This window comes from Oncorhynchus tshawytscha, unplaced genomic scaffold, assembly GCF_018296145.1.
Source record: "Oncorhynchus tshawytscha isolate Ot180627B unplaced genomic scaffold, Otsh_v2.0 Un_contig_4237_pilon_pilon, whole genome shotgun sequence".
Taxonomy (NCBI): domain Eukaryota; kingdom Metazoa; phylum Chordata; class Actinopteri; order Salmoniformes; family Salmonidae; genus Oncorhynchus; species Oncorhynchus tshawytscha.
In genome coordinates, this window is record NW_024609655.1 from 254,734 (window position 1) to 277,243 (window position 22,510).

General features: G+C 45.1%; 1 protein-coding gene across 1 annotated transcript; it reads right to left on the minus strand.

Annotated features, from left to right (window-relative positions):
• Positions 1–6,351: 6,351 nt before the first annotated feature.
• On the minus strand, positions 6,352–22,103 carry LOC112241927 (neutral amino acid transporter A). Its single transcript, XM_042316663.1, has 6 exons — positions 22,023–22,103; positions 18,631–18,797; positions 18,042–18,275; positions 11,844–12,038; positions 10,028–10,162; positions 6,352–9,631 (listed from the first exon to the last, which is right to left on the minus strand). The coding sequence occupies exons 1-6, from the start codon at positions 22,068–22,070 to the stop codon at positions 9,385–9,387; spliced, it is 1,026 nt and encodes a 341-aa protein (XP_042172597.1). The 5' UTR covers positions 22,071–22,103; the 3' UTR covers positions 6,352–9,384.
• Positions 22,104–22,510: the final 407 nt, after the last annotated feature.

A 22,510-nucleotide genomic window follows, 5' to 3' on the forward strand; every position in this document is an offset into this window, starting at 1 on the left:
TATTCCTCCAACGCTCAGGTGTCCTGAGTCTGCACAACTCTGCCAGGACCGAGGATCAAGGGAGACACTCAAGTGTTTTAGTACTATATCTCTTGACACAATGATGAAAATAATCATGGCCTCTAAACCTTCAAGCTGCATACTAGATGGACCCTATTCCAACTAAACTACTGAAAGAGCTGCTTCCTGTGCTTGGCCCTCCTATGTTGAACATAATAAACGGCTCTCTATCCACCGGATGTGTACCAAACTCACTAAAAGTGGCAGTAATAAAGCTTCTCTTGAAAAAGCCAAACCTTGACCCAGAAAATATAAAAAACTGTCGACCTATATCGAATCTCCCATTCCTCTCCTAAAAAATTGAAAAAGCTGTTGCGCAGCAACTCACTGGCTTCCTGAAGACAAACAATGTATGCTAAACGATTCAGTCTGGTTTTAGACCCCATCATAGCACTGTGACTGCACTTGTGAAGGTGGTAAATGACCTTTTAATTACTTCAGATCGAGGCTCTGCGTCTGTCCTCGTGCTCCTAGACCGTAGTGCTGCTTTTGATACCATCGATCACTACTTTCTTTTGGAGAGATTGGAAACCCAAATTGGTCTACACAGACAAGTTCTGGCCTGGTTTAGATTTTATCTGTCAGAAAGATATCAGTTTGTCTCTGTAGATGGTTTGTCCTCTGACAAATCAACTGTAAATTTCGATGTTCCTCAAGGCTCCATTTTAGGACCACTATTGTTTTCACTATATATTTTACATCTTAGTGATGTCATTCGGAAACATAATGTTAACTTTCACTGCTATGCGGATGACACACAGCTGTACTGTACATTTCGATGAAACATGGTGAAGCCCCAAAATTGCCCTCCCTGGAAGCCTGTGTTTCAGACATAAGGAAGTGGATGGCTGCAAATGTTCTACTTTTAAACTCGGACAAAACAGATATGCTAGTTCTAGGTCCCAAGAAGCAAAGAGATCTTCTGTTGAATATGAGAATTAATTTTGATGGTTGTACAGTCCTCTCAAATAAAACTGTGAAGGACCTCGGCATTACTCTGGACCCTGATCTCTTTTTTGACGAATATATCAAGACTGTTTCAAGGACAGCTTTTTTTCATCTACGTAAAATTGCAAAAATCAGAAACTTTCTGTCCAAAAATGATGCAGAAAAATTAATCCATGCTTTTGTCACTTCTAGGTTAAACTTCTGCAATGCTCTACTTTCCGGCTACCCGGATAAAGCACAAAATAAACTTCAGTTAGTGCTAAACACGGCTGCTAGAATCTTCACTAGAACCAAAATATTTGATCATATCACTCCAGTGCTAGCCTCCCTACACTGGCTTCCTGTTAAGGCAAGGGCTAATTTCAAGGTTTTACTGCTAACTGTCATGACGTTGGCCTGGGGGTAGGTTTATGACAGTCATAAATACCTCTTCCCCCTTTTTCCTCTCTCTACCCTACTGATGTTACATTTGCAATCCCCTTTGGTTAACATAGAGATTCTGGGAGCATCAGAAGGTGGGGGGATATGAACTATATTCTGGTAATCCGACCAATTGAACATATGAGGTGGTACTTAATGAATATGATGTCAGTTCGGTTGTCATCTGAGACATTCTCATCAATGATAAGATGACATAAACTCTACAGTGGAGTTGTGGTTCAATTTAAATGTTTGAATATGAAATTATTTGTGACGGCATGAAATGTGATTTTAGCTTCTAAAATGTGAGATGTGGGTTTTCATAAGGTAGGGCTCTGCTCAATCAGTGGCCCGCCCCTGTGAAGGGACATGGGCTATAAAACTTTTCAAACACGCCCTCCTCTCCCTTCCTATAAAAAGCCTTGACGACAATGTAACCTCCTATTCCGAGGATGTGAGGACGACGGTCCGATGTCAGAATGGTTCAGATAATAACTACAGAACGAAGCCAACATCAGCGTGAGCTTTGGTTGCGAATGGTATGAGCTTTGAACTCTTATTCACTACAGAAGTGATACCTCCTAGCCGTTGGGTTAGCAACAGCAGCTGCAAACGCAAGTTGGGAAGGAACATACAGAGTATTCCATCTACCCTACAATGACGTTACTACAACGTATACAATTACCAGCAGAGATATTCTTCAAAGGACAAAGGACTCGGTTGGGCAACACGGCCTTCCATCTACCACCAACCTACCGAAGCGCAGCTCAGAGTAAATATTTATTGCATTTTCCTTTTCCAAATGGGCGGTAATTTAGAATGCATAAGATACTGTATTTACGATAGCACAGCTTCGCCCTTTGTCCCTCAGTCTTCCCTCTCTTTCACTCAAACTCAGCCCCTTTTCTTTTGTGTAACAAGCTGTCATATCTGTTCCGCCCGCCAGGGACGTTTTCCTTTATGACGTAATTTGTAATCAAGTTATGATTAATTATGTGTATGTGTAATTAATTAGGTATTTAGTAAATCAATTATTAAACCCAATTTTGTATTTCTGATTCAACTTGTTAGCCAGGGTTCGTGCAGATAACCAATAATTTACAACTTTCAGATGAGACTGAATTAAGATGACGATTAATATTGACTGCTATTGATGTAAAATATTACAAGGTCTTTAAGAGTTTGTTCTAAATATATATCTGTACTATATCTGTTTTTTTTTTTTATCTCTGTGTGTTCTTTATCTCTATCTGTTTTATATCTGTTCTATGTCTATATCTGTTCTATATCTCTATCAGTTCTATATATGTTCTAAATCTATATCTGTTCTATATCTCTATCTGTTCTATATATATTCTATATCTGTTTTTTTTATCTCTGTCTGTTCTTTATCTCTATCTGTTTTATATCTGTTCAATGTCTATATCTGTTCTATATCTCTATCAGTTCTATATCTGTTCTAAATCTATATCTGTTCTATATCTCTATCAGTTCTATATCTATTATACATCTATCTGTTCTATATCTTTTTTTTTTATCTCTGTCTGTTCTTTATCTCTATCTGTTTTATATCTGTCTATTCTATATCTCTATCAGTTCTATATCTGTTCTAAATCTATATCTGTGCTATATCTGTACTATATCTCTATCTGTTCTATATCTATTCTATATCTGTTTTTTTTTTATCTCTGTCTGTTCTTTATCTCTATCTGTTTTATATCTGTTCAATGTCTATATCTGTTCTAAATCTATATCTGTTATATATCTCTATCAGTTCTATATCTGTTCTAAATCTATCTGTTCTATATCTTTTTTTATTTTATTTTTTATCTCTGTCTGTTCTTTAACTCTATCGGTTTTTTATCTGTTCTAAATCTATATCTGTTCTATATTTATATCTGTTCTATATTTATATCTGTTCTATATCTGTTTTATTTTATTTATCTCTGTCTGTTCTTTATCTATCTGTTTTACATCTGTTCTATATCTGTCTGTTCTATATCTATATCTGTTCTTTATCTCTATCTGTTTTATATCTGTTCAATATCTCTATCAGTTATATATCTCTTTGTTTTATATCTCTCTGTTCTATATCTCTATCTATTCCATATCATTATCTGTTCTATATCTTTATCTGTTCTATATCTCTATCTGTTCTATATCTTTGTCTGTTCTATATCTATCTGTTCTATATCTCTATCTGTTCTATATCATTATCTGTTCTATATCTATATCTATTATATATCTCTATCTGTTCTATATCTATATCTATTCTATATCTCTATCTGTTCTATATCTATATATGTTCTATATCGTTATCTGTTCTATATCTCTATCTATGCTATATCTATATTTGTTCTATATTGTTATCTGTTCTATATCTCTATCTGTTCTATATCTATCTGTTCTATATCTATGTGTTCTATATCTTTTGTCTGTTCTATATCTATCTATTCTATATCCTACCTGTGTATATCTCTATCTGTTCTAAATCAATATTTGTTCTATATCTAATCTATATCCTACCTGTGTATATCTCTATCTGTTCTATATCTCTATCTGTTCTATATCTATATCTATTCTATATATCTATCTAATCTATATCCTACCTGTGTCTTTCTTTATCTGTTCTATATCTCTATCTAATCTATATCCTACCTGTTTATATCTATCAGATCTATATCTGTTCTATATATCTATTTTCTCTGTCCTACCAGTGTATATCTCTATCAGTGCTATATCTATATCTGTTCTATAGCTCTATCTAATCTATATCATACCTGTTTATATCTATCAGTTCTATATCTGTTCTATATCTCTATCTAATCTATATCCTACCTGTGTATTTCTCTGTCTGTTCTATATCTCTATCTAATCTATATCCTACCTGTTTATATCTATCAGTTCTATATCTATATCTGTTCTATATCTCTTATCTCTGTCCTACCTGTGTATATCTATCTGTTCTATATCCTACCTGTGTAAATATATCTGTTCTATATCCTACCTGTGTATATCTATCTGTTCTATATCCTACCTGTGTAAATCTATCTGTTCTATGTGGTTCTATGTGTTGATGGTTTTATGTCTTTGACATAGTGCTCTTGAATGCTGGACACATTTCCTGTAAAAGGCCTAATAAATGAACTGAACTGATTATGGGGCTTATCACTGAGCCAACCATCTGTAGTAGGCTTTGCAACATTAACGAAGGTACAAAGAGACTTGTAGCTGTTGTGGTCCATTTTAGCTAAATTGGAAGAGCATAGCGTTTGTACCACCAGGGTAGTGGGTTTGATTCCCGGGACCACCCATATATAATATGCATGCAGCAGGACTGTTAGTCTCTTTGGATAAAAGCGTCTGCTAAATGGCATATGTTATTATATTATACAGTGCCTTCAGAACATATTCACACCACCTGACTTTTTCAAAATGTTGTGTTACATGGTGGGATTAAAATGGATTGACCCCCACTAATATTCAGTTTTTCTGGGTAAGTCTCTAAAAGATTTGCACACCCGGTGTACAATATTTGCACATTATTCTTTAGCTTTTCAAGTCAAAACTGTAACTAGACCACTATATCTCTATCTGTTTTATATCTCTCTGTTCTATATCTCTATCTGTTCTATATCGTTATCTGTTCTATATCTCTATCTGTTCTATATCTCTATCTGTTCTATATCTCTCTGTTCTATATCTCTATCTGTTCTATATCGTTATCTGTTCTATATTTTTATCTGTTCTATATCGTTATCTGTTCTATAACTAGACCACTCAGGAACATTCAATGTCATCTCCATTGTTGATTTGGCCTTGTGTTTTAGATTTGGCCTTGTAATTTTATGTTATTGTCCTTCTGAAAGGTGAATTTGTATCCCAGTGTTTGTAGGAAAGCAAACTGAACCAGATTTTTCTCTAGGATTTTGTCTGTGCTTAGCTCTATTCCTTTTCTTTTTATCCTAAAAAACTCCCCAGTCCTTGCCGATGACAAGCATACCCATAACATGATGCAGCCACAAAAAATGCTTGAAAATATGAAGAGTGGTACTCAGTGATGTGTTGGATTTGTCCCAAACATAACACTTTGTATTCAGGACATAAAGTACATTTCTTTGCCACATTTTTTATTGTTACTTTATTGCAAACAGGATGCATGTTTTGGAATATTTTTTATTCTGTACAGGCTTCCTTCTTTTCACTCTGTCGTTTAGGTTAATATTGTGGAGTAACTACAATGTTGTTGGTCCATCCTCAGTTTTCTCCCATCACAGCCATTAAACTCTGTTTTAAAGTCACCATTGGCCTCATGGTGAAATCCCTGAGTGGTTTCTTTCCTCTCCAGCAAGTGAATTAGCAGGGACGTCTGTATTCTTGTAGTGACTGGGTGTATGGATACACCATCCAAAGTGTAATTAATATATTCACCATGCTAATACAATGTCTGCTTTTAAAAATGTTTACCCATCTACCAATAGGTGCTCTTCTTTGCGAGGCATTGGAAAACCTCCCTGGTCTTGTGGTTGAATCTGTGTTTGAAATTCACTGCTCGACTGAGGTACCTTACAGATAATTGTATGTGTGGGGTACAGAGATGAGGTAGTCATTCAAAAATCATGTTAAACACTATTACTGTACACGGAATGAGTCCATGCAACTTACACTACATATTTTCATCCAAGCCTCATTGGGGCACATAACGACACCTATACTCTAGTCTAGTCTAGACAGACAGATTGCCTTCCACAATGTACCAATGTTCCAGCATAGGTCTGGGATTTCCAAGATTATATGCCCACCTAAACATGTATTTATTACATATTTGACATGGGTACACCTCTAACCTCATCTCCAGTCTGATTCTGGTAAACCAACAGACTAGGCTACTATTCAGACAATCAGCAAAACACCAGCAAATCATCTCGGTTGCGTGAAACACATTTATATTTAACGTTAAAAGACAGAGACAAGTAAAAGAGACAGCTGTGTTACAAAGATAGACATCATCATTGCACATGAAACAAAGTAGTTATTCCTGTTGGTCAAAATACCACAAAACAAAATGGAGGACATACTTTATAGCCTGCGTGCCAGATCTGTTTGTGCTACCATGTCATGCCACTCATTGTCATGCCAACCGATTGTCTTGACAATTACAGCAATGGAGTTGGCAAGAGCACAACCAGAGCTGGACCAGGCTACATACTTCAGGCTGTAAGAAAAAGTAGTTCCACAGCAGAGAAAGGCGTTAGGAACAGATTTGGCAACTAGAAATTGAGAGAAAATACCTAAATTGTATTTCAAAAATACAAATTATGCAAAATGTTAACACAATTAGAATAAATAAAAAAATTCCTTCATATAGTTTATTCAAGTACATATCTGCGATTGTTCCAGATTATTTCAACATATTCTCACGAACACTTTCAATTCAGTCAGCTTCAGGGTAAAAGATTTAAAAGTCATTATAAAAGTAAAGGGTTGTTTGATTGAAAGATGATCATGTTAATTAGAGAAAGAATATTCAAACTTTATTTTTTTTATTTTACCTTTATTTTACTAGGCAAGTCAGTTAAGAACAAATTCTTATTTTCAATGACGGCCTAGGAACAGTGGGTTAACTGCCTGTTCAGGGGCAGAATGACAGATTTGTACCTTGTCAGCTCGGGGATTCGAACTTGCAACCTTTCGGTTACTAGTCCAACGCTCTAACCACTAGGCTACACTGCTCCTTCTCACAACCAGTTTCTGGTTTCCAAAAAATGCATCATTCACTGTCAAACTATGTAGAGCCTCAGTATTCCAATGGCAGATTGGCAACCTTTTCACATTTTTAAGGACATGTTTATAGTTTAGAGACAATATATTCCCAAAGATCCTGACAAATCAGGGTGCATACAATTCTGTATAAAACAGTTAATAACATATAATTGTCCTTTCTAGAGGGACAACCTTCCATTTCCAACATCTAAAAACTGCTTCAACAAACAATTAGTCTGAGTAGAAGTGGAATTGTGGAACAGAGTTGATACATTAGTGAGTTAGTACAACATAATTTCCCCCAATAAATCAGAGTAAATCATTTCCAGCAAACAGCAATAGTGATTCATTACAAAGAAAAAAAGAAATACATTTGACCAGATAGATAAACGAGGCCACATTGGCCCATATAGGATCAAATTAAATTAAAACGCTGTACTATCAAATGCCTGCTCCATTCTCATGTCAGAACTCAAAACATTGAGCCACGCCACCACTAGGTGGCAGCAGAACCACTACACCACGCCACCAATAGGTGGCAGCAGAACAACTACACAACGCCACCACTAGGTGGAAGCAGAACCACTAAGCCACACCACCACTAGGTGGCAGCAGAACCACTACGCCACACCACCACTAGGTGGCAGCAGAACCACTACGGCACACCACCAACAGGTGGCAGCAGAACAACTACACAACGCCACCACTAGGTGGCAGCAGAACCACTGCAGTAATATGATAATTATTTTGTTAATTTGAACATTTTAGTCATTTGGAAAAAATACACGTATCCCATAGACTGTATAAGATGTATCTAGCAACAGGAAAAGGCTGTTCTAACAACTTTGGCAGTTTCCTACATGTCCAAGGATTTCGATAAATACTAGTCAATAATGAGAGCATGCCTTTATCAATGCCATGTGTCGTCCCAAATGGCTATCTATTCCTTACATAATGTAATGCTTTTAACCAGAGCCCTATGGGGGAAAATGTAGTGCACTATATAGGGAACAGGGTGCTGGGCTCAGGTTAAAAGAAGTGCACTATATAGGGAACAGGCTACCATTTGTAACACAGCCCGTCTGACCATGCTTCCTCTCAATTCAAAAAGAAAAAGTTCCAAAGAACGTATGGTTTGGTTTCTTCAGTAAATGAAACCCATAGTAGCAAGGGTCTGGGACATCACTGATGGAGGCAACATCTATTCTCACAACAATAGAAGGATAGTTGGCCTCGGTCTGCACTTTAACAGTTTAGTAAATGGAGTGTGCTCACCACCATATTTCTAAAGTCCATTTAAGGCAGATGTCCACGTAGTCCTGCACTGATGTCAATCTGAGACAAAGTGAAAATCTAATTTAAGTAGAAGTTAGGATTTGCTCTAATTGAACCTGCACTATATCAACACAGATCCTTATGGTCCTAAATCCAATATTAGATACAGGCACCATAGTAGGCCATTGGGTCAGTAGGTTCCCAGTACATAAACAGAAAGTCAACTGTGGCTCTTCCTCAATATTTACCCCAAATATTTGAGAGAGTTTTGTCATTCGAGGGGTTAATGTTTCACATTCTGTGTTGACTATCGACAGAAAACAAACAAAAAACTCCAGGTCAGTTAGTAAATGATTCTCCTTCCCATCTGCCTTGTGAGGTCACAGCCATGTCATGGTTAGGAGAGATTCCCTTTTTTAGATTCAGACCACTCTCACCCAAAACCAGAAAGCAGCCTGGATTCATTCTAAAGGGTGAGGCTAACCTTCCTGTGGCTTTTAAATACACTTTTAGAATACTCCAAATAGGAAGTACAACAATATAAAACTAACTTTATCTCGGGCACTTTTTTCCTAGAAGTGAAATGACTCATGAACTGTTTTAAGAGGTATGGTAAAGGTGATCAGAGTTGATTCAGAGACGATTCGGTTGACTCGGTCGTGTCACGAGTAGCAGCAGCAGCATCGTAACCTTAGACACCAGAGGGGGCTGGTGAGGGGAGGACGGCTAATAATAATGTCTGGAATGGAGTGAATGTAATTACATCAAACACAAAGAAAACCATATATTTGATGTGTTTTGATACCATTCAATTCATTTCGTTCCAGCCCTTGCTATGAGCCCGTCCTCCGAATTGAAGTGCCACCAGCCACCACTGATTGTAACCATAGAGACGGAATTCACAGTTGTTTTACGAGTTCACAGGACAGACTCAATGGCTTCCGCGCTCTCCCTGGGGGATTGGTCACCTGCTGAACCCAGGGTTTGGTGCGTGACGAGCGGGGAGGTCTCCTCGTCAGCCTGGGTGTTGGCCACCGCTTCCACCAGGACCTCCGCTAGCTCCTCCCCCAGGTGTTGTTTCTTCATCTCCTGTTGGTTGATGTGGTGGAGGATCCCTGCCCCCAGGGCGTCTCCCTCCACGTTCACTACGGTGGTGGTGCGGTCCCTGAAAACACACGCACATAAGTACACGCACATACGTACACGCACATATACACACCCAAACACACACACAATTTATACTTTTTGTCAGAAGCTAAGCAGTATATCAAGCCTGCTAAGATGAATCTGTGTCTGTCCATGTGTGTATGCTTGTCTGTGTGTGTGTGTGTGTGTGTGTGTGTGCTTGTCTGTGTACGTGTGTGTGTGTGTGTGTGTGTGTGTGCGTGTGTGTGCTTGTCTGTGTGCTTGTCTGTGTACGTGTGTGTGTGCGTGTGTGTGCTTGTCTGTGTATGTGTGTGTGTGTGTGCTTGTCTGTATGTGTGTGTGTGTGTGTGTGTGCGTGTGTGTGTATGTGCGTGCGTTTGCTGTATTGGTTCTCTATACTGTACATGTTACTCACACGATCCAGTCGACGGCCAGCATGAGTGACAGGTCGTTGGTGGGCAGGCCGATAGCCTCCAGGATGATGGCGATGGTGATGATGCCCCCGGCTGGGATGCCCGCTGCGCCCACACTGGACGCTGTGGCTGTCACACTGTGGGGACAGAGCCACTGCATGTGATACATTGTCAGAGCATCAGACACAGGGTTGCAAAATTCCAACCCACCATTCCTTCTGTCCCCACCCACCCTTCCTTCTGACCCCACCCAGCTTTCCTTTCTGACCCCACCCAGCCTTCCTTCTGACCCCACCCACCATTCCTTCTGACCCCACCCACCATTCCTTCTGACCCCACCCACCATTCCTTCTGACCCCACCCATTCCTTCTGACCCCACCCACCATTCCTTCTGACCCCATCCACCATTCCTTCTGACCCCACCCACCCACCATTCCTTCTGACCCCACCCACCATTCCTTCTGACCCCACCCACCATTCCTTCTGACCCCACCCAGCCTTCCTTCTGACCCCATCCACCCTTCCTTCTGACCCCACCCACCATTCCTTCTGACCCCCCAACCATTCTACCATTCCTTCTGTCCCCACCCACCATTCCTTCTGTCCCCACCCACCATTCCTTCTGTCCCCACCCACCATTCCTTCTGTCCCCACCCACCATTCCACCATTCCTTCTGTCCCCATCCACCCCTTCTGACCCCACCCACCATTCCTTCTGTCCCCACCCACCATTCCTTCTGACCCCACCCACCATTCCTTCTGACCCCACCCACCATTCCTTCTGACCCCACCCACCATTCCTTCTGTCCCCATCCACCCTTCCTTCTGACCCCATCCACCATTCCTTCTGACCCCACCCACCATTCCTTCTGTCCCCACCCACCTTCCTTCTGTCCCCACCACCATTCCTTCTGACCCCACCCACCATTCCTTCTGTCCCCACCCACCATTCCTTCTGTCCCCATCCACCATTCCTTCTGACCCCCAACCATTCCCACCATTCTCCACCATTCCTTCTGTCCCCATTCCTTCTGTCCCCACCATTCCTTCTGACCCCACCCAGCTTTCTTTCTGACCCCACCCACCATTCCTTCTGTCCCCACCCACCATTCCTTCTGACCCCACCCACCATTCTATCATTCCTTCTGTCCCCATCCACCATTCCTTCTGACCCCACCCACCATTCCTTCTGACCCCACCCAGCCTTCCTTCTGACCCCATCCACCCTTCCTTCTGACCCCACCCACCATTCTACCATTCCTTCTGTCCCCATCCACCATTCCTTCTGACCCCACCCACCATTCCTTCTGTCCCCACCCACCATTCCTTCTGTCCCCATCCACCATTCCTTCTGACCCCACCACCATTCTACCATTCCTTCTGTCCCCATCCACCCATTCCTTCTGTCCCCACCCACCATTCCTTCTGACCCCCCACCCCACCATTCCTTCTGTCCCCATCCACCATTCCTTCTGACCCCACCCACCATTCCTTCTGACCCCACCCACCATTCCTTCTGTCCCCATCCACCCTTCCTTCTGACCCCACCAACCATTCCTTCTGACCCCACCCACCATTCCTTCTGTCCCCATCCACCCTTCCTTCTGACCCCACCAACCATTCCTTCTGACCCCACCCACCATTCCTTCTGTCCCCATCCACCCTTCCTTCTCCCCACCCACCATTCCTTCTGACCCCACCCACCATTCCTTCTACCATTCCTTCTGACCCAACCCACCATTCTACCATTCCTTCTGTCCCCACCCACCATTCCTTCTGACCCCACCCACCATTCCTTCTGACCCCACCCCACTCACAGGATGGTGAAGATCTGACCGGCGTTGAGCTCTATGTTGTTGAGCTGAGCGATGAAGACAGCCGCGACACACTGGAAGATGGCCGCCCCGTCCATGTTGACGGTGGCTCCGATGGGAAGGATGAAACGACTGATCCGCTTGTCCACTCCGTTGTTCTCCTCTACACACTTCATCATGGAGGGCAGGGTCGCCGAGCTGAGGAGAGAGATACAGGACACAGTGGTTCAATTAAAGCATATTCATCTAGAACATTTTACTGTACTTTACTAGCAACTTCAGTTCCTCTGCTTTGACAATATTTACATGAGTATTCTGCAAGTAAACATGTATTGAATAGCAAGAGAAGGAAGGGGAGAGAAATAGAGAGAGAATGAGAGAGAGAGAGACACCTGAAAAACGTATTGTAGTGTAACTTGAACCAAAACCTTTCCATACAGAGAGAGGGTAAGGACCACAGAACTAAAATGAATAGAAGTCAGGTTGCAAGCCATTCTACTCATTATATGTCTATGGTAAAGACCCTCAAATTAAATAAAATACAATTTTATTTTTATAGCCCTTCGTACATCAGCTGATATCTCAAAGTGCTGTACAGAAACCCAGCCTAAAACCCCAAACAGCAAGCAATGCAGGTGTAGAAGCACGGAATGTCCTGGCTCCCCATGGATTAGATAGAGAGGTGGTGGGGTCCAGAGTCTGAAGATTGAAGTTGGAACAACTCAGCCAAAGGTTAGGTTACTTACAGCAGGTTACTTACAGCAGGTTACTTACAGCAGAGGATACTTGGAGACGATGAGTGTGTCCCAAATGGCACTACTTTTGACCAGAGCCCAGGTGTATGTTCAGGCTCTAGTCAAAAGTAGTGCACTATAGAGGGAATAGGGTGGGGTGTAGCCTTGGAGATAAAGCCTGCTAGCAATGCACTGCTAATGGACTGTGTTCATAGAGGTGGAGGGATTTACTGGGTAATCAGGTCACACTGGGTTAACAGAAGTGGAGGCATTTACTGGGTAATCAGGTCACACTGGGTTAACAGAAGTGGAGGGATTTACTGGGTAATCAGGTCACACTGGGTTAACAGAAGTGGAGGGATTTACTGGGTAATCAGGTCACACTGGGTTAACAGAAGTGGAGGGATTTACTGGGTAATCAGGTCACACTGGGTTAACAGAAGTGGAGGGATTTACTGGGTAATCAGGTCACACTGGGTTAACAGAAGTGGAGGGATTTACTGGGTAATCAGGTCACACTGGGTTAACAGAAGTGGAGGGACGGTCTGCTGTCTGCGACCATTTGATCTATTGGGCCCATACGTCACCCTCCTCTGGTCATCCTGGCATCGGTCGGACGGTGCGTTGCCTTAGTGGGAAGTACTGGTGGCCCACCTTGGCCAAGGACGTGAGGGTTTATGTTTCCTCCTGCTCAGTGTGCGCCCAGTGCAAGGCTCCCAGGCACCTGCCCAGAAGGAAATTACAACCCCTACCCGTTCCACAATGGCCGTGGTCGCACCTGTCGGTGGACTTCCTGATGCATCTTCCTCCCTCACAGGGCAACACCACGATCCTGGTCGTTGTGGATCGTTTTTCTAAGTTCTGCTGTCTCCTTCCTCTGCCTGGTCTCCCTACGGCCCTACAGACTGCGAAGGCCCTGTTCACTCACGTCTTCCGGCACTACGGGGTTCCTGAGGACATAGTCTCTGATCGGGGTCCCCAGTTCACGTCCGGGGTCTGGAGAGCGTTCATAGAACATCTGGGGGTCCCGGTCAGCCTTACCTCAGGTTTTCACCCTGAGAGAAATGGGTAGGTGGAGAGAGTAAATCAGGACGTGGGTAGGTTTCTGCGGTCATATTGCCAGGACCGGCCAGGGGAGTGGGCCACGTTCATCCCCTGGGCAGATGGCCCAAAACTCACTCCGCCACTAACCACTCTCATTTCCAGTGCGTACTGGGTTATGAGCCGGTTCTGGCACCGTGGCATCAGAGCCAGATCGATGCTCCTGCGGTGTACGAATGGTTCAAGTGCTCGGAGGAGACCTGGGACGCCGCCCATGTGCACCTACAACAGGCCGTGAGGCGGAAAAAAGCGAGCGCCGACCGCCACCGCAGCGAGGCCCCGGTGTTCGACCCGAAACCTGCCCCTCCACCAGCCCTGCCGGAAGCTGGGTCCGCAGTTTGTGGGGCCATTTAAAGTCCTGAGGAGACTGAACGAGGTATGCTACAGGTTACAGCTTCCCCCAGATTATCGCATTAATCCCTCGTTCCATGTGTCTCTCCTCAGGCCGGTGGTGGCTGGTCCACTCCAGGAAGCTGAGGTGCGGGAGGTTCCTCCGCCCCCTCTGGACATCGAGGGGCCCGGCGTATGCTGTTCGAGCCATCCTGGACTCGAGGCGTCGGGAGAGGGGCCTTCAGTACCTCGTGGAGTGGGATGGATACGGTCCGTAGGAGAGATGTTGGGTGCCGGTGGAGGACGTCTTGGACCCTTCGTTGCTGCGGAATTTCCACTGTCTCCATCCTGATCGCCCTGCGCCTTGTCCTCCGGGTCGTCCCCGAGGTCGGTGTCGGTGCGCTGCTGGAGACGCGTGTCAAGGGGGGGTACTGTCACGACTTCCGCCAAAGTCAGTCCCTCTCCTTGTTCGGGCGGCGTCACCGGCTTTCTAGCCACCGCCGATCCACTTTTCATTTTCCATTTGTTCTGTCTTTGTCTTATCACACCTGGCTTCAATGTCTATTTGTCTATTTGCACAATGTCTATTTGCACCCCTACTGGATGGAAACTACAAGTGTAATGGCTGTGCTCAATGGAATGGCACTTACAAATGTAGATCCTTCTAACAAGGAAACAGATCCCAATCAAAGGTGTTATCACGTGCTCCACTAAGACAGTATTTATCGTATAGCTTGTCCTTGTGGTAAAAATGATGTGGGTAAAACAAAGCACAAATTAAAATAATGAATCTCGGAGCATCGTATACCCAGTTGCGGCCCACTTTTTGGAAGAAAACTACTTGATTTCGTCACTACGTTATATCGGTATCGAAAAGGTCACCTTCCCTAGGAGAGGGGATGACCTCGACAATTTATTGTTAAAATGAGAGGCTGCCTGGATCTTTAATTTAAAGAGTCTTGCTTCCTTCGGTCTCAACGTAGACTTTGATATGAAGCCATTCTTGTGATTATTGTGATTTTGCTGTTGTGAATGTTTGTAAGCTTATCTATGATCGTACGCAATCAATCATGTTTTTGACATGTTATTTTTATATCTGAGAATGAACCAATGATATCAGGCCACACCCGGCCATGATTACAGACACCTGTGTCCTATGCCACTATATAAACTAGTGACGAAGCGTTGGTTATTAGGTTATTAAATGATTGCATCTGAGCTCTTAGAGTGTGCGCCTCTCCTTTCATTTTTCAAGTGTTCTACTCCGCTAGCCAGCACCTCGCCAAAATAGGTGTTCTACTCCGCTAGCCAGCACCTCGCCAAAATAGGTGTTCTACTCCGCTAGCCAGCACCTCGCCAAAATAGGTGTTCTACTCCGCTAGCCAGCACCTCGCCAAAATAGGTGTTCTACTCCGCTAGCCAGCACCTCGCCAAAATAGGTGTTCTACTCCGCTAGCCAGCACCTCGCCAAAATAGGTGTTCTACTCCGCTAGCCAGCACCTCGCCAAAATAGGTGTTCTACTCCGCTAGCCAGCACCTCGCCAAAACAGGTGTTCTACTCCGCTAGCCAGCACCTCGCCTAAATAGGTGTTCTACTCCGCTAGCCAGCACCTCGCCTAAATAGGTGTTCTACTCCGCTAGCCAGCACCTCGCCTAAATAGGTGTTCTACTCCGCTAGCCAGCACCTCGCCTAAATAGGTGTTCTACTCCGCTAGCCAGCACCTCGCCTAAATAGGTGTTCTACTCCGCTAGCCAGCACCTCATCTAAATAGGTGTTCTACTCCGCTAGCCAGCACCTCGCCTAAATAGGTGTTCTACTCCGCTAGCCAGCACCTCGCCAAAATTGGTGTACGTTTCTTTCTCCTCTAGATTATTATGTTGTCATGTCTTCCCTAGACAGGTAGGTGGAAGAATACCTCGTACCTGGACAGGCAGAGGGATAGTACTGGTGGAGGGATAGTACCTGGACTGGTGGAGGGATAGTACCTGGACTGGTGGAGGGATAGTACCTGGACAGGCGGAGGGATAGTACCTGGACAGGCGGAGGGATAGTACCTGGACAGGCGGAGGGATAGTACCTGGACAGGCGGAGGGATAGTACCTGGACAGGCGGAGGGATAGTACCTGGACAGGCGGAGGGATAGTACCTGGACTGGCGGAGGGATAGTACCTGGACTGGCGGAGGGATAGTACCTGGACTGGCGGAGGGATAGTACCTGGACTGGCGGAGGGATAGTACCTGGACTGGCGGAGGGATAGTACCTGGACTGGCGGAGGGATAGTACCTGGACTGGCGGAGGGATAGTACCTGGACTGGCGGAGGGATAGTACCTGGACTGGCGGAGGGATAGTACCTGGACTGGCGGAGGGATAGTACCTGGACTGGCGGAGGGATAGTACCTGGACTGGCGGAGGGATAGTACCTGGACTGGCGGAGGGATAGTACCTGGACTGGCGGAGGGATAGTACCTGGACTGGCGGAGGGATAGTACCTGGACTGGCGGAGGGATAGTACCTGGACTGGCGGAGGGATAGTACCTGGACTGGCGGAGGGATAGTACCTGGACAGGCGGAGGGATAGTACCTGGACAGGCGGAGGGATAGTACCTGGACTGGCGGAGGGATAGTACCTGGACTGGCGGAGGGATAGTACCTGGACTGGCGGAGGGATAGTACCTGGACTGGCGGAGGGATAGTACCTGGACTGGCGGAGGGATAGTACCTGGACTGGCGGAGGGATAGTACCTGGACTGGCGGAGGGATAGTACCTGGACTGGCGGAGGGATAGTACCTGGACTGGCGGAGGGATAGTACCTGGACTGGCGGAGGGATAGTACCTGGACTGGCGGAGGGATAGTACCTGGACTGGCGGAGGGATAGTACCTGGACTGGCGGAGGGATAGTACCTGGACTGGCGGAGGGATAGTACCTGGACTGGCGGAGGGATAGTACCTGGACTGGCGGAGGGATAGTACCTGGACTGGCGGAGGGATAGTACCTGGACTGGCGGGGGGATAGTACCTGGACTGGTGGAGGGATAGTACCTGGACTGGTGGAGGGATAGTACCTGGACTGGTGGAGGGATAGTACCTGGACTGGCGGAGGGATAGTACCTGGACTGGTGGAGGGATAGTACCTGGACTGGTGGGGGGATAGTACCTGGACTGGTGGAAGGATAGTACCTGGACAGGCGGAGGGATAGTACCTGGACTGGAGGGATAGTACCTGGAGGGATAGTACCTGGACTGGTGGAGGGATAGTACCTGGACTGGTGGAGGGATAGTACCTGGACTGGTGGAGGGATAGTACCTGGACTGGTGGAGGGATAGTACCTGGACTGGTGGAGGGATAGTACCTGGACTGGTGGAGGGATAGTACATGGACTGGTGGAGGGATAGTACCTGGACTGGTGGAGGGATAGTACCTGGACTGGTGGAGGGATAGTACCTGGACTGGTGGAGGGATAGTACCTGGACTGGTGGAGGGATAGTACCTGGACTGGTGGAGGGATAGTACCTGGACTGGTGGAGGGATAGTACCTGGACTGGTGGAGGGATAGTACCTGGACTGGTGGAGGGATAGTACCTGGACTGGTGGAGGGATAGTACCTGGACTGGTGGAGGGATAGTACCTGGACTGGTGGAGGGATAGTACCTGGACTGGTGGAGGGATAGTACCTGGACTGGTGGAGGGATAGTACCTGGACTGGTGGAGGGATAGTACCTGGACTGGTGGAGGGATAGTACCTGGACTGGTGGAGGGATAGTACCTGGACTGGTGGAGGGATAGTACCTGGACTGGTGGAGGGATAGTACCTGGACTGGTGGGGGGATAGTACCTGGGACTGGTGGGGGGATAGTACCTGGACTGGTGGGGGGATAGTACCTGGACTGGTGGAAGGATAGTACCTGGACAGGCAGGGGGATAGTACCAGGACTGGTGGAAGGATAGTACCTGGACAGGCAGAGGGATAGTACCTGGACTAGTGGAGGGATAGTATCTGGACTGGTGGAGGGATACAGTAACAGAGGCCTACCTGGAGCAGGTGGCGAAGGCGGTGGTGAAGGGCGTGATGAGGCCGGACAGGAAGCTGAAGGGGTTCTTGCGTGTGAACCCAAAGTAGATGAGAGGCAGGATAACCCCCCCGTGGATGATATGACCCAGGACGGAGGCAAATATGTATTTCCCCAGACTGGTCACCAACAGAACCACATCCTCCATCTCCACTATCTTACTTCCCACCAGGAACATGATGCCGAACGGGACGTACCTGAGGTAGGAGAAATATAGAATGTATACCATTTGGTGAGGTGATGACTAACAGAATATCTATTTTTGCTGCAGATTTATTTGAAAGGAAAAGCTAAAACATTTATCAGAACTGTAATTAAATGTTTAATTTGATTCTACATAAGTAGGCAGCTTCCCAGTCAAAAAGTAGCTTCTCATTTCAGTGTCAAATGCATAGCGTCAGCAGCCTACAACACCTCCTGTAGTTCTTAAGGAATAAACAGTACAGACTTTATCTAGTGAGCCATCAGAAGCTCCTCTTGTTTTCCCTTGGGAATAGTCTTGGGAACCAGGAGAGGCTAATCACATGATCTGGGTTGTTTAAGGTCACTCACCACATGATCCAGGACACCAGCACCATGGTGGCTTCATTGAAAGCGTTGAAGAAGCGTATGAGCTCCTCCCCTTCCTCTCCCAGCTTCCTCAGTGCCACACCGAACACCATGGCAAAGAGAACCAGGCCCAAGATGTTCATACCATCTGGTTCTGTGCCCACAGGAACCTACATAGAACACAGTTTTGTTTATGTATGGTTGTTAGTTTAAAAATATATATTTAAAAAACACAGATCATAACATTTGAACACAGAAAATTAGAAAACATAAAATAGAACATAGGACATCAGAACATAAAACATAGGACATCAGAACATAGGACATCAGAACATAGGACATCAGAGGACATAGGACATCAGAACATAGGACATCAGAACATAGGACATCAGAACATAGGACATCAGAACATCAGAACATAGGACATCAGAACATAAAACATAGGACATCAGAACATAAAACATAGGACATTAGAACACAGAACATAGGACATCAGAACATAAAACATAGGACATCAGAACATAAAACATAGGACATTAGAACACAGAACATAGGACATCAGAACATAAAACATAGGACATCAGAACATAAAACATAGGACATTAGAACACAGAACATAGGACATCAGAACATAAAACATAGGACATCAGAACATAAAACATAGGACATTAGAACATGAAACATAGGACATCAGAACATAGGACATCAGAACATAGAACATCAGAACATAGGACATCAGAACATCAGAACATAGGACATCAGAACACAGAACATAGAACACAGGACATCAGAACATAAAACATCAGAACATAGAACATCAGAACACAGAACATAGAACACAGAACATCAGAACACAGAACATCAGAACATAGAACATCAGAACATAGAACATCAGAACATAGAACATCAGAACATCAGAACATAGAACATAGGACATCAGAACACAGAACATTAGAACATCTGAATATAGGACATCAGAACACAGAACATTAGAACATCTGAATATAGGACATCAGAACACAGAACATTAGAACATCTGAACATAGGCTTTCAGTTTATTTGATTCAGTAGGCTACCATTTATATAGTCTCCTCAAATGATATTCAGAACAGAGAAAAGAGCTATGCTCCTATTGACCCCTTTAGGGGGACCCACCATTATTGGCACTGGTCAGTGGAGGGTCTACCGTGTCTGTTCATCAGTACCCCTCATAGACTGGTAATTCTCTGCCAATGAATGAGCCAAGCATTTCTATGGGAGTGTCCCAAATGGTACCATAATCCCTATAAAGCGCCATAGGGCCCTGGTTAAAAGTAGTGCACTATATAGGTAATAGAGTGGCATTTGGGACGCATACCCTTGTCAGTCTGACAGCTGGGTACAAGGGGGCGATTCAGAAAACTACCCAGCTGAGTGATGACATGGCTGGGCTTCCTTCCAGCCTCGCTTGGAGGTCAGGTCAACAAGTCAGAAACATTGTCAAGTTCCAAGCCGACTACAGTGCAGTCGAGCTGCGCACATTAACCATTGCATGGTGGTCATCTGTGTATTTTATTCCATGTTCATGGTGAACCGACATGTCACGTTTGTTGGCGTTTCGTTTCTTTGGAACATCATCCCCTGTGAAGCGCTGTGCCTACATGTTTTCACCTCATGAAGCTCTTTGGGATCAAAACGTTGTCAACAGAGGTGATAGTTGGCAGCATCTGCAGGAACAGGGTGTGCAGGCCTTTGTTCTTTTTACATCTGTAGGCGTTTAAAATGGTAGACTACTGAATGTTCCTCAGACAGGTGGGTGGGAGCTCATATCATCTGGACCATGACGTAAGTATCTTGGTGATACACAATTTGTTCTCTTTTTCTTCTTTCGAAAGTCTTCTGAAATTCACACAGAGAAAAAAATTCTGTCACGTTTTCCTGTAGCGATGGTTGACCTTCTCACCCCAGCTCTGTACACATGCACACATACACACAAACACTCTGCAATGCCAACCAGCCACTACATCTGAGTGTATCTGGACAAAGGTCGCTCCAGGAAGCCATCCTCGGACCGTGCCAGACCAGTGTTCCCTGTTTGGACTCTCTCTCTCTCTTAAAGGCAGAGTCGTTGGTCAAACTAACATGCTAGCGGGCCAACAGTCCGGGCCTGCCTGGCTACATAAGGGCTGACTATGACACATGGCATAACTGAACAAACACAGGACAGTGACTGACATTGATGTCACAACAGAGTAGCTTGGTCTGATCAGGCTTAAGGATGTGGATGAATACTGATCACATTTTAAAGAAACGAGTGTTAAACTTGTATTGAGTCCTTTCTGTTTGTTACGAGGCTCCAGGGATATTGCTGTGTGTGTTGCTATGGAAGCGGCTGGTCACTTGCGTAGCGTATCGTGACAAGTGTCTTCAACATTGGACAGTGAATCATAGAACATTGTGAGTGTGTACAGTACGTTGTCCAGTACGTTGTCCAGTACGTTGTCCTCCCACTGGTCTCTCATAGCTGTTTGGGACGTACCCACAATATCAGACCCAGGGCTGTTTGGGACTAACCCCCAATACCAGACCCAGAGCTGTTTGGGACTAACCCCCAATACCAGACCCAGAGCTGTTTGGGATGTACCCTCAATAACACACGCAGAATATGGTGACTAGGATCTTCACTCCATTTCCACTTTCTTCCTGTCTGTTTAATTATTTGCCCTGTCCGTGGACCAGCCCCCTCCTGTCCGTGGACCAGCCCCCGTGGAACAGCCCCCTGTCCTGTCCGTGGACCAGCCCCCTCCTGTCCGTGGACCAGCCCCCTCCTGTCCGTGGACCAGCCCCCTCCTGTCCGTGGACCAGCCCCCTCCTGTCCGTGGAACAGTCCCCCCTCCTGTCCGTGGAACAGCCCCCTCCTGTCCGTGGAACAGCCCCCTCCTGTCCGTGGAACAGCCCCCTCCTGTCCGTGGAACAGCCCCCTCCTGTCCGTGGAACAGCCCCCTCCTGTCCGTGGAACAGCCCCCTCCTGTCCGTGGAACAGCCCCCTCCTGTCCGTGGAACAGCCCCCTCCTGTCCGTGGAACAGCCCCCCTCCTGTCTGTGGAACAGCCCCCTCCTGTCTGTGGAACAGCCCCTCCTGTCCGTGGAACAGCCCCCTCCTTCTGTGGACCAGATCCCTCCTGTCTGTGGACCAGCCCCCTCAATCTCTAACACAGACACCTGTTATTTTATAGTGTATGTTTCCAATGTGTCTTTGTTCTTACTGTACTGTGGTTGTAATTCCACTTCCTTAAGTTGTCATTCGTTTGGTATTTCGGTCTTTCTTGGACGAATAGCCTATGACAGGCTAAATGAGACCCTAACAAACAATCAAACAAACAAACCAACAAATATGAGGGATGTCATAATAAGCACCTTCTGGTAGAGGATGGTTCCATTGGTGTCGTTTCCCACGGCGACCATCTTGTAATCAGTGGCATACTGTGACACGGAGGAAGAGACAGAAAACATCAATAGAATATTTAAAAAAAATAATAACTTTATTTAAACAACAATTATTTGGAAGTACATGTATGTTAACAAAGCCATTCATATACAAGTAACTAGTTAAATTAAAGTACCTAGGATCAAGTATTTATTGTCAGATGTATTAAGTGTTTACACCTGTGCAAGGTTTGCTCCAATGTTCTTCAGATCAGGTGGGAATGAAAGCTAAAACCATGAGTCATTTTTACACTCTAGCTCTATGATTGTGATCCTTCTGAACTCTACGTGTTATACCCTTCAATAAATAACAGGGTAGCACCAGTACATGCAAACACTAAGCAGACGAGACCCTGTTTCAGATATGTGTCTTTAGTTCTGGGCTGATGAATGCCTGTTTCAGAGATGTCTTTAGTTCC